This window comes from Triturus cristatus, chromosome 1_2 (genome assembly GCF_964204655.1).
Source record: "Triturus cristatus chromosome 1_2, aTriCri1.1, whole genome shotgun sequence".
Taxonomy (NCBI): domain Eukaryota; kingdom Metazoa; phylum Chordata; class Amphibia; order Caudata; family Salamandridae; genus Triturus; species Triturus cristatus.
The window spans coordinates 764,825,780-764,839,373 of record NC_140580.1 but is presented as its reverse complement, the minus strand read 5'-3'; the positions used below and the strand labels follow the sequence as shown (position 1 = coordinate 764,839,373).

The following is a 13,594-nucleotide window of genomic DNA, read 5'->3' as shown; positions in this document are numbered from 1 at the left end:
GCATATGCAAACATTCCTATCCAGCAAAGGTGTAGAGCATTTCCCCTCGATCCTTTTTGCGGAAATCTGCTTGCGTAATGTTTGCATCTTTTGTTGTTTTGATTCGCAAACAAGTCTAATTTTGGTTTGCCCCATAGACTGAAAATTCGTAGCACTTGATCTTGATTCAGTTCCCATTCGTGGCAAAGGGAAGGTGATCTGCTTAGGCAGTCTGCCCTTGTATTGAGAACTCCAGGAACGTGGTCTACCTGCAGAGCGATATTGTGTAGAAAGAGCCAATTCCAAATTTTTTGGGCCTGTGCTGACAGGGATTTTGACTTTGTGCCACCTTGCTTCAAAAGGTAAAACATGTTGTCATACTGTCGGTTCTGACAAGTACCGGCGTGCCACGAATTCTGGGAAGAAAAGCTTGAAGACCTAGGAATACTGCTTTTAATTCTAAAAGGTTGATGTGCAGCATTGCCTCTAGAGCTGACCAATGACCTTGAATCTCTAGGTCTTGTAAATGTGCTCCCCAACCTTGTAATGAAGCGTCTGATGTCATGCTCTAACTGGGAGACTGAGGTTCGAAGAGGAGACCCTTTGATAAGTTGCTCCTGATGCCCCATCATGACAATTCGCATTTGATCCGGGTGTTGATTTTGAGTGTGTCCTCGAATGAACCCAGGGCTTGAACCCATTGCTTGTCTAGAGATTCTTGCAGTGGTCTCATACGCAGACGACAATTGGGAACCAATGGGATGCAGGATGACATCATTCCCAGCAAGGATTTGAAGATCCTGATTGAAGTGGACTTTTTTGATTTTATTGATGTTGCTAAATGCTAAATCTTTTGAATTTGTTCTTCCGAAGGGTATGCCTTCGCTTCCCGAGTATTTAACATTGCTCCGAGGAATTGAAGTGATTGTGCCGGAATAAGGGAAGACTTTTCTTTGTTTATCCAAAGCCCTAGTTTTTGGAATAGATCCATGCAACTTATTAGGGACTGTTGCGTTTCCTGATACGAAGCACCTTTTATCAGCCAGTCGTCCAAATACGGAAAAATTTGGAGACCTTGCTGCCTCAAGTGTGCTGCAACCGGTGCCATACACTTTGTGAAAACCCTTGGTGCCGATCTTAGGCCGAAGGGTAATGCATTGAATTGGTAATGGCGCTCCGCCACCACGAACCGCAGATACTGTCTGTGCTTTCTGTGAATTGGGATATGGAAGTACGCATCCAAGAGGTCTAAAGATGTCATGTAATCTCCTCTGCATAGTAAGAGAAGAATTTCTTGCAAAGACAGCATGCGGAACGAAATTTTCTTTACGTATTTGTTCAGATCCCTGAGGTCCATTACCTGCCTCCGTTTGGTAGACTGCTTTTTCTTTATAAGGAAGAAGTGAGAATAGAATCCTTTCCCTTGTTGTTCTGGGGAAACTTCTTCTATTGCCCCTTTCACAATAAGAGCTAATACTTCTGCCTTGAGCGCTGTAAGATGTTTCTACATTCTGTGAATAGAGGGTTGAGTTGGAGGTTTTTGTAAGAATTCTAGGGTGTGGCCCTGTTCTACAATATCCAACACCCATTTGTCCGATGTTATTGACTTCCAATGATTGAGATAACGAGAGAGGTAATGGACCTGCTTGATGTGATCTGGGGCTGGAGGCGCCTGAAGAATGTCACTGCCTCCTACCAGAATCCTGTCTCTTTCCTCTTGTAGCAGGTTTCCTCCTAGCCTGCTGCTGATAGCCGGTGTTAGAGGACCGATACTGCTGATTGTTGGAGAACTGGTGGTACCCCTGCTGTTGGTAAGGTTGGTACCTATTTGATTGAAAATAGGAACGCTGATGGAATTGTCCTCTTGATCCTTTTCCACGAAAAGAATGATAACGGCCCTGTTGTAAGGACCCAAGAGCTCTAGCCGTGTCCGTGTCTGCCTTTATCCCCTGAAGCGCTTCATCAATGTGCTTGCCGAAAAGACTCTCCCCATCAAAAGGCATGTCCATGATTTTTGACTGGACTTCAGTTCTGAAAGATGTTGATTTCAGCCATCCTTGTCTGCGAAGTGCGACCGCACCAGCCATCTGTCTGAAGCTCACTGACACAATGTCCATCGCAATATCAATGGACTCTGAGGCTGCTCTGGCTCCATCCTGGAGAATTGTAGACGCTTCCTCTTTCTTGTCGTCCAGAAGGTGGGACAGAATTGGTGCTATATCCGACCACATTTGTCTATTGTACCTGCTGATGAGAGCTAGAGTGTTTGCTGCCCTGATGGAAGCTGCTGCTATAACCGCAAAACTCTTTCCAACGCTATCCAACCTTCTTCCCTCCTTGTCAGGGGGACCTGAACATGAAGAGACTGGATTTTTGGAATGTCTTTGAGCTGCCTGAGTTACCACAGACTCAGGACGTGGATGTCCAATCAGGCACGCTGGTGAAGTCTCAGGAGCACGGTATTTCTTTTCAATTATTGGAATTGAGGCTGGTACTGAAGCCGGATTTCTCATTAATTTTAAGCCTTCATCCCATATATGTTGAATAATCGGGATAGCCCTTATAGATTTCCGAGAAGTTTCCTTAAAATCATAAAGAAAACACTCATTCTCCTTTACAGGTAATGAAAGTTCAAACCTTTTTGAGGCTTTTTCAACCAGATCATGGAAACTTGCAATGTCTTCTGGTGGGGAGCTCGTCTGAGGCAGGGGTGATGAAGGTGAAGTTGGCACAATATATTGATCCCACTCATCTCCTTCTACGTCATCTTGTGGTATCTCCCCTTCTTATGTTTGATCCTCATGATCACTCTCTACCAAATCATCCCGAATAGTAATTATTTTCAGAGAAACTACTTTTTGAACTGGGGGCGTCTGAACCACTGGTGTCTGAACCACTGTCTGTGGTATATTTGCTGAGGTGGGGGCCGGAGCATTATCCTCTGGAAAACGCCGATAATAACTGTTTATCATATGTCTTAAATCAGTTATTAAGGATATCGGCACTGACATAGAGTCCTCCTGGACATTGGAACTCGCTTCTTCCTCTTCTTCATAATTATAAGCCTGATGGAAAGATTCATAACGAGCAGAACCTTGAACCGGACGATCTTTAAAAGAGAACTGTTCCTGTACTTTCTGAAACTCTTCATCATCAGACTCTTGACTTTTAATTTGTAGTTGAGAGGGACTATAGGCTGCACCATAAGGCCCTTCTCCCTGACAATCCAGAATAGTGGATGGGAGAGGTGGAGAAATTTTAGGTGTAGAAAACTCTGCTTTCTTGCCCGTCGACGAGCCCGTCGACGGAGCATAACGTTTAATTGAAGTGGAAGACTTCGTAGACGGAGATTTAAACACAGTCACCATCGACGGCTTGCTCGATGACAGTCTAATCGTCGACAAGGTCGTCGACGGGATCGTCGACGGGATAGGTGTTGACGTCGACGATGGCCTCACACTCACCGTCGACGGGGTCGTCATCGTAGCAGCTGTCAACGACGCAGTCGTCGTCGACGAAGAAATCATCGTCGGAGTCGTCGACGCCTTCATCGACGAGCTGACAGGAATATGTTTAGATTTCGTCGATGGCAATGACGACGGAGCTTTCTTCTCCAAGGAAGATTTGTGAGGAGTTTGAGGCAAAGAAGAAGATGGCTCTTTTTCTCTAGATTTCCAAGATTTTTGCCTTTTTTGATCTTCTTTCTCCTCAGAAGAATCCCTCTTATGCTTCCTAGATGTATGTCCCTTAGAATCTCCATCAGATTCTGTGTTTTTCTTCTTTTGGAGCCATAATAGGAGACGTGCTTCTCTGTCCTTAAGTGTCTTCGCAGAGAAGGTACGACAATGCTTGCATTCCTTAGGAACATGCTTGGGGTACAAGCAGTACAAGCTTTCCTTGTGTGGATCCTCAGAAAACAATCTGGGTTTTCCACAGGACTTGCAGAATCTGAAGAGTCTCTTTTTAGAGCTTTCAGACATCTTGAGTAATAAAGAGATGAACAAATCAGTACCTCACTTCCAACTGTTGAAGGTCAAAAGTTCAGCAAAGATACAAACTGAGCTAGGCTCAGGGAGACTCCTTCTCACACGATGGCGGTTGGAAATCTGAGGTATGGTGGCTCTACTGGGGAAGGTGTATCTCTGGGCTGGTTGCTGATTGGCTGTGGTTTGGTCCATATAATGAGAATAGGGGGTTATATAGAGATTTACTCTCTATGGTTTCCAGGCAGTTTTTTCTTTTACTGCTATGGTTATTCTGTTACCGTGAGACTCCCAACATGACGACGGGGAAGATACAAGCATGTGAATCTATGAAAGATTCAATACTGGAGAACATGAGTACGCGACGGGTCTGTGAAATTTTTGTGTAACACTCGGTTGGAGTGTTTTTTTTTATTTTTTAAATAGGGAATTTATCAACAAGCAATAAGGTCAGCCTATGGATAGTCTAACAGTGGTTTGGCAGGGGACATAAAGTGATATTAGTGGCCACCACATACACCCCCCCCCCTTTTGTTTGATATTATTGAATCTGTGCAAAGCACACATCATGTAAGTCTGCCGGATATGTTTTTAATGCAGATTAAATGTTGGGTCTGCTTTCCCTCACCCCGATGTCCGTGAATAACTGCCAACCTGATGGTTTAGGAGCTTTGTTCCTTTCTATCCCCTGTGGGTGCCTTGCGAGAGCCCAGTATGAACATGCTACAGAGAAAGGTGTTTGTTCTTGCAACATTTATAAGAAGTTCGCCAGGTGAAATTCTAATTCCCATATTTTCGTTATGAGTTACTCTCGGAGTTACGAAATAGTAATCAAGTGATCGGCTCATTTCCAGGGCTAATAAATCACTGATAATGATGCATAGCAAGCTGTGTTTCCTTTTCGTGGCCAAGTTGTCTGTCTGCGATGTTACTGAGGTTGTATTTGCTGGTCAAATAGTAAGGTGCAAGGTAGCAGTAGCGATTCGGTGCAGATCTTGTGATCTGGCTCCAATCTGCATTGGGCGCGAGTGGACCCCAGCCTGTCATGGCCAGTTTTACAATGTTCAGCAGACAACGCAACTGGGGCTACGCTAAGCGCTCTCTTTCGAAAGTCTGATTTTAATATTCCGCAGGTAATGCAATTGATAGTACGCTGAGCGCTCTCAGTGCGTTGCCAGGGTTCCACATGTAAAGAAACTGGTACTATGCTTAGCGCTTCCTAAGTCTCTCTAAAAATCTGATTTCAATGTTCGTCATGTCATACAAATGGATAGACTAGGCGCTCTTAATTGCTTGATTTCAAGGTTCCTCACTTGATGAAACCAGTGCTATGCTAGGCGCTCTCATTGATAGTCTGATAGGCACTCTCACTGAAAGCACATCCAATGTTTCTTATGTAATGGAACTGAGGCTATACTAAGCGGTCACAGTTGATAGTCTGATGTCCAATAGTCCTCAGGTGAATGCAACTGGTGCTATGCTAGGCGCGCTGAATTGGCGATATGATTTTCCAATGTCCCACACTTAATGCAAATAGGTGCTATGCTAGACGCTCTCATTTGGAAGTCACATGCAATGTTCCTTATGTAATGGAACCGAGGCTAGGCTAAGCGGTCAGAATTGAAAGTCTGATTTCAGAGTCCCGCAGGTGAATGCAACTGGCGCTATGCTAGGCGCTGTTAATTAGTAATACGATTTTCAGGGCTCCTCACCCAGTGGAAAGGGCGCTATGCTAGGCACTCTCATTGAAAGTCACATGCAATGTTTCTTATGTAAGGGAACTAAGGCTATGCCAAAGCGATCAGAAGTGAAAGTCTGATGTCAATGTAAAGTTTTATAAAACAGGCCTGCTTTGCGTCAGCTAGCAAGGTATGTACAGTATTATTACCCGTTATTCTTGTAGTTCCACAAACAAAGCCTTGCTAGTGCAAACATATCCCTGCTTGTTAAAGCGTGCGCCTCATGGTCACACCGGCAGGAATGCAATTGGCGCGCGGGTGCTGTTACACATATGAATTAGGAGTCTGTCATCAAAATAGCTATGTCACACAGTACCTATGCACCTCTTGTGCGCATACACTCATGATCACTTATGTACTGTATCACACAGTATCTCGGCACCTTTGGGCTTGAACGCTTACGCATTTAGTATGTCCGGGTCATGTCACACGGTACCTAAGCGCCCTTTGTGCTTGGGCAAGCAAGCTTTATTTGCTGGGGTTTGTCAACCCCTTTGCGCTCGTACACCTATACTATTAGGTATTGTGTCACACGGTTCCTCAGCGCCCTTGAACCCAAACACTTATGCGGTAGATGTCCGTGTTTCTTGTCACGGTACCTGCGCTTGGGTGCATTCGGGCATTTTGATGCCTAGGTCATATCATACAATACCTGTGCACCTTGTGCAGTTACACTTTTCTCACTAGATACGTATGTGGTGGCACACAGTACCTATGCAGCCATTTTTGCTTACGCATTTGATGTCCGCGTTGTCACACCGTACCTCCTCAACCTGGGCTGAGGGGGGGGACAAAGGGCGTAAGGGACCAAGAGGGTATCTCTTATCCTGAGGCTAGGAGCACTAATCATCTGTGTTTTATGTTCCTTTATGCATGGTGGATCCATGAAGGTGACACCTGTGAAGTGACCCATACCGCAATGACGGCAAGCTGTCAGGGCCTCTTCTGCTACGTGGAGATGGGTCACGCTTCACTATTTTTCAGTTCAAGAGTCATAGGTTTTGCCAATCCAAGATGCTGTTTTGGATTCAGCTGACTTGCTGTAGCCCATTGGTTCTGTTTCATATGAATTGCAAGTTTCTCTAACCTGTGACTCAGGGAGACGTTTTGCATCAGTACACTGTTACATAGTATCATGTGCAGTAGTGTACATTTTAGCCTGTCAGTGGGGCAATACATTGACGGATGTTCTATTTTCATTTATTCCTGCAGTTTCAAGAGGCCAGGGTGCGTAAGTGAGGAACAAGAATAGAGTTTTAGGGACAGGGCAGACGGTGCGCGGGGGCCATGCAGGGGACTGGGGAGCCACGCTGGAAATAGAAAGTAAGGGACCACCAGCAATCTGGATCTTGCTCCTCGGGGGTAATGACCCGGCTCGCCTGGGACAAAGGGTTAGTTGAGTCTAGGGGTGGGCGAGTTACAGGGCATGACCTTCCTAGTGGGCTGTGAGGGAGGACAGAGAGTCGGGCAACTATGTTGTCCTGTGGCGGTAAGGTCATGATTGGTAAGCATAGTCTTCAGTCCTTAGCGGTCAGAACCATGTAACTCCAGGGGCAGTGACAGCCGGTAGGTAGGCTGTCAGGGTGCGGGGGCCGGGGGAGACACTTTTCCCAGTGGGCCTGTGGCCACCCTCGCACGCGCATGTGCATCAGGGCGCAAGTATGCAGAATTTTGTAGCCCCTGTTTATGGAGTTTAAGGCACAGGGCGTAGGCGGGGCCCGGGGGAGAATATCCGTCCGATAAGCTGTACCCCCTGCGCATGCGCAAGCCTACTCCGGCATAATATATTGTAGTTTGCTGGGATCTAGAGGCTGCCATTTATTGACCTTGCCGTAGGCTCTAGAGGGGACACGCAGAAAGTGAATATATACATTGTTAGATTTACGGTAGGAGCGTTGTGTGTATTAGCTTTTAAGGTTAGCCACGTTACATCATCTGTCTAACAATGTATCCAGATTTTCTGCGTAATTGTACATAATGTGAATAAATAATGTTTTTTAATTTTGTAATAAATACGGCCGGGAGGTTACACCCCCTAAATCCAAAAAGCAAAGTTGGTGTGGTCTTATTAATTGCCTTGAAGGAGGGAAGGAAACCCCATCCGTACAAGGGCTGCGGGTACAAAAGGTAAATAAGGGACTCGGGGAGTACCAGGCCATAAGGCGAGAAGCTCACAATGTACATCCAACTTCTATGACACAGGTGGGGCTAAGGTAAGCACAGCACACTTAGCTTCCATGCCATACCCGGAGCGCTGCTGCTTTCGTGCCAGTGGGTCAAGCGAGCTGTGACCCTGACTCCTTGGCCACAGGAATTGAAGGCAGCATGCATAGTTTGATATCCTTTAGCTGTGCTGTCTCAGAGAACCTACCCATCCGCAGAGCACGCATCCTCTGCCACATTGTGTTCTCCAGGACCAGCGGATCTAACAGGAGCCAGCCAGGGAGGGAGAGGTTATCAACAGGAAGGTGTTTAGCACAACGGTATACGCCGACCAGCTGGAGTCGATGTTTGGACCCGCCTCCCACCCAACACGAAATAAAGGAATTGAATGTGATGGACTTTGCTATGTCCATCTACATCCATTCATTCTCCCATAGCTGGCCTGTCTCTGTCCAGCACTCAGGGGCTCTGCTAGCAGTGAAGGCTGCTGACCTCACAGAAGCACAATGACATCATCAGTAGTCTCAGCACTGAATCCCAGTGCTGGTGAGGAGAAGGAAGATTAGAAGACATGGGGGTATTCTTTTGTGAAGCTTTGGGCTACTGCATATAAATAAGTCAACCTTCAACTTACTAACCTCTAATGGATCTGCATCATACACGAAAAGCGGAAGTCATAAAGTGGTTATGTGAGTAAATCTATATGTAAATCTAGAGGGGTGGATGCCTCCTTAAGAGTCTGGGCGCTACCCATATCAGTCTGTGGACAAAGGGGGTACGCCTTTCGGATTACAAAGGCTGCCCATGGTGGTGGCATCTGGTGGGAGTCATTTATGCATAAAATGTTGAAATAGATACACTTGAGTAAAGTGATAACCTCGGTTGTTTACAACGCTTATGAGTGCCGTTGAAATGTAATAGCTGTAGTTGAAAAGGTATATTGGTTTCATCATTATTACTGGTTAATATTAGGCACATTAATGATACGTCCTTTTGTTCCACCGTGTTGGAGCATGCGCAGTCTCACATTAATAGAATAAACATTCGAAGTGGCGTGACATTATACGATCAAGGGATGAGGAGTGCCCCTTTCTCGTGACGCTAGACAGCCAGTCCAGTTGCTTCATTCTGCACGTGACAATCATGGTCTAAGAACTTTACATAGGCCCAGAGGCCTAGCAATCACAGTAGGTTTTGGCAGAGGGGTTGGTGGAAGGAGGACTCAAGGAGTGGCCAACTTTGCAGATTCAAGATGCTCCTTGCTAATGTTTTCTTTGTGCTTTTTGATCCGTGCTGAGTGTGATACAACTTTGCTTGTATATTGCCACTACTGGTATTGCTTTTTTGTTAGTTGTAACTTATGCTCTTCGTTTGGGTAGGGCACGTAGCAGGTATGGGTCGAAGGGCTTAAGGGTAAATATAGCTGCAAAGAGAGCGTTTGTAAGTATATATTAAGGCAGTAGGAGTGTTGAAACTGTGCAGCGTTCGATGCCTACATTATAGGAGGTTTCAGGGTTCTAGTGCTTGTGCGTTATGGTCAAACCATTTAGGCCAGTAGCATTTATCAAAACCTTTAAGGAAATCTTCTAACAGGGACATTTTAGCAAAACTGCCTCAGCAGTATGCAGTGCATGTTAAGAGCAACTAGTATGCAGCTGCAGAATGCACCGTTACATATGCGTTTTGCAACACCAGGGCTGCCCCTCTACTACGGCCTGTGCCGGCCACTGTGCTTATGCCACAGGGCATGCTCTGGGGGCACTTGAATGACAGCCCGTCTTTTGTGTCTCTGGTGCCTAATCATGTGGGTATGACAGACAGCTTTTCGCCTCCAGTGTCTACCCAAGAATGAACTACAGTCACTCTTCTTCTCTAGGGAAACCTGAGCAGAGATTCACAATAAATGACTCAAATATGGACCAACAGTTTTAAACCACTTGTCTGCCTTTCACTGCAGGAGGTGGAGCTAGCTAAAATGGATAGAATGGAAAGCGCCCAGGGCATTTTTAGTTGACTACTTGGGCTTTAATTTTGGTCATTCTAAAGGGTGGGGTGCAATGTAGCCCTGGGCGGAGTTCACTGAGTTCCACTACATGGAACTCCACAAAGTGACCAAAAAACTCTGCCGCGCTACGCAAAGTTCTGCAAGCGGCAGAGTACGTTACGTTGTGCCAATCGCGCTGATTTTTAGCACCAGTTGTTTGTTGCATGCTGTAAAATCAGTGTGAACTGCACCACGCACAGTGCAAGAGGGTGCTGCTTCTTTGTGCCGCTTGAGTAGACGTTCTACTCGAGCAGCAGCTTCCTCAATGAGAACAGAAGGTTTCTCAACGCGAACCATAGCGACCATCTGCGACTGCCCACGTTGAGAAATCTCGCCGGGAGGTGTCAGGGAGTAAGATTATACAGCGCAAGAGGGTGCTGCTTCTTTGTGCCGCTTGAGTAGACGCTCTACTCGAGCAGCAGCTTCCTCAATGAGAACAGAAGGTTTCTCAACGCGAACCATAGCGACCATCTGCGACTGCCCACGTTGAGAAATCTCGCCGGGAGGTGCCAGGGAGTAAGATTATACAGCGCAAGAGGGTGCTGCTTCTTTGTGCCGCTTGAGTAGACGCTCTACTCGAGCAGCAGCTTCCTCAATGAGAACAGAAGGTTTCTCAACGCGAACCTTAGCGACCATCTGCGACCGCCCACGTTGAGAAATCTCGCCGGGAGGTGTCAGGGAGTAAGATTATACAGCGCAAGAGGGTGCTGCTTCTTTGTGCCGCTTGAGTAGACGTTCTACTCGAGCAGCAGCTTCCTCAATGAGAACAGAAGGTTTCTCAACGCGAACCTTAGCGACCATCTGCGACCGCCCACGTTGAGAAATCTCGCCGGGAGGTGTCAGGGAGTAAGATTATACAGCGCAAGAGGGTGCTGCTTCTTTGTGCCGCTTGAGTAGACGTTCTACTCAAGCAGCAGCTTCCTCAATGAGATCAGAAGGTTTCTCAACGCGAACCATAGCGACCATCTGCGACTGCCCACGTTGAGAAATCTCGCCGGGAGGTGTCAGGGAGTAAGATTTTTCTTTCTCGTGCTCGTCAACTTAATGTTGGCGAGTGTGATCGAGGAAATAACTCTGCACTGCTCAGCAGAGATTTTCAGAACTCCGCGTGCTACGTGGACAACAGAGTGGGAAAAACACCGTAAGTTCCACGAGCGGAATGGAATTTCACTTGGGGGCCTAGTTAAATGGAGCCCTTTAGCCAATCAAAGTAGCATGGCGAAAGGCTAGAAGTTTTGCTGTCTCATTTAAAAAGGGACTTCCAGAACAGACATTTATACGTAACTCCATGGTTTGAAACAGAGTTCTAGCATGAAGGTGAAGACAGCATAAATATCTGTGAATAGATAGGTGCAGGTTAAACCGTGAGAGGGAAAAGCGAGCACTCAGGGAGTACTGCTGAACGACATCCCCATAACTTGCACATGAACTGATTCAAAAAGATTATATTAAAGCAGTTTTATGAATGTTTTAAATATACTTGTAATGATATATGAAAGTTAGCCTACTGTAGGCATTGAGGAACAGTTCATCAGCTCTCTGGCAGCATCTCAGACCCTCTCAAAAATATTTTGCCATCTGGGAAGTGTACATGCGTTCCATGAGGTAAGAACATAAACAGTTTATGCAGGACTGTAGAACACGTCTGTGCTCAATATTCATGTCGCGAAACATACTCTAGTTTGGTGATGATGAGACTATTCAGGACGTTGTTGCGGTTCATCTGAGATAGTAAAGGACTAATCCACCTTCAATGAACTGGAGTCACATGGCACAGCAGAGGATAGCACGAGTCTCAATCTCAAAAGAATATTCAACATCTAGTCACGTCTCCAGGCTCCAGAGTTCTGCTGTGCAGGTGCTATCGGTTGAAGAAATGTCTGGAGAATTACTAGGAAAATTACCTCACTAGACCATCCTTCCTTAATCCTCCCAAGTAGAGTTAACATTGTTAATATTGTCTTCTTGCTCTCTTGTCTCGATAAGAAAGATGACAGTGCCCAGTCAGTTTCCATGCATTTTTTTGTTTTATTCAGCAATTTTTACTGCAGAAGTACTGAACTGAATAATCCTATTCAAGACAAGTTTTATTTACCTAGCTTGCCAACCTCTTAATACTTATCTGTAGGCTCCATGAGCACAATTAAGCAGAAGTCTTAACGCAGACAGGGAGAGCGAATATCGGTCATTAGAGATGTCCGTCAAGGTTTTGATTTAGCCCTTACCCTGTTTTCTTTATATATTAAAGATGCTATTAATATTCTTAAAGATTGTGGTCATGGTTCCCCCAAGCTTGATGGTACATGAATTCCCACACTCTTCCTTGTGGATGATGCTGTGCTAATATTGAGAACCCTTTGGGCTTGCAAAACCTTTTAAAGAAGTTAGCAACTTTTTGCAATTTGAGAGGCCTGGAAATTTGCTTTTTAAAAACTAAGTATATGGCCATGCATCCACAAAAGTCATTCAGCTGCGGCTTAAGATTGGGAGACCTTGACATGGGCAGAGTCGATAAATTCAACTATTTGGGTATTCAAATTAATAGTACTCTGACATAGATCCCCCATCCCGCGAAAAGTAGCACCAATTTTCTCATTAGAGCCACATCACTACTACAAATGTATAGATTTGTTCCAACGGTATTAGAGGTTTAGCAAACAATGGTAAAATCTGCAGCATGGCATAATGCAGAAATTTGAGGTATGACTAATGACAAACCTTTGATTTGTAAGGAAAACATCTTCGTTAGATCCTTATTTAATGTGTCATAAAATACAACTGTTTTACTTCTGCATTTTGATACTAACACCCCATTGTTCCTATTTGGTTCCTATTCTACATCAAGCTAGTATTACATCTTATAAGCCTGCAATGGCATTTTTACAGCAATCAGAAACGCCAGCTACATGCTATGCAATTTTACATTTTATAAGACGTGCCATTATAATAAGGACTCTGTACAAATCATGATTTCTGAATTGATGGGATTATTCTTAGATTCATTCTAGTTATGTCTTTTATTACACATTTGCATATCTCCCCGAATAGCTAACATAATGGGAAATACTGTTAGAGCTGATTTAGCTTTATATTATCAACCCCTGAGGACTTTGTATCTGTCTTATTACAGGTGTTTTGAATTTTCCATACAATATGAATTTTTGATGATCTGTATATCTTTCTATCATACACATTCATCTTATTGAAGAAGTTGATGATTGTATGAACTGTTTTGTTCTTGTTTCTCTTATGGCTTTTTAAGCCAAATAAAGAGTATTGACTGATAGCAACGTAAAATAATCCATCACCTGGCAGCACTAAGGCCTTTCATGTTTTGCGTGAGATTGTGGTCCGCACAAGTGTTGGCCTCATACAACAATGGCCTCCTGGAACTAATGACTCTAGATAAGTCTCTGACTTTACTTTAGCTATTGCATATATAAACTTGGCTCTGTGCCTTGGGACTGGAAAACCTGTAGCTAGACTCCTCTTTAATCAACTAGGCGTCTAGGGTCCTTTCAGAATCAGCATATTGAAACTTCATACTGCAAAAGTGGCACCAGAATACAAAAAATGGTAGAGTTTCTGACAAATGTTTGGAGGTTAAATTGTCCCTTCTTTCGAACATTACATGGACTAAATTATATCAAATCAGGCCAAATCCTTTTACATTAAATTTAGGTCTG

At 44.8% G+C, this 13,594-nt stretch overlaps 1 protein-coding gene across 1 annotated transcript in view; it reads left to right on the top strand.

Annotated features, from left to right (window-relative positions):
- The first annotated feature begins 8,410 nt into the window (after positions 1-8,410).
- Positions 8,411-13,594, top strand: part of LOC146867983 (uncharacterized) — a 239,621-nt gene continuing 234,437 nt past the window's right edge. Inside the window, exon 1 of the mRNA XM_085615151.1 lies at positions 8,411-8,553. Within this exon, the coding sequence (XP_085471277.1) occupies positions 8,552-8,553 (2 nt within the window). The 5' untranslated portion in view covers positions 8,411-8,551. The remainder of the gene's footprint in view (positions 8,554-13,594) is intronic.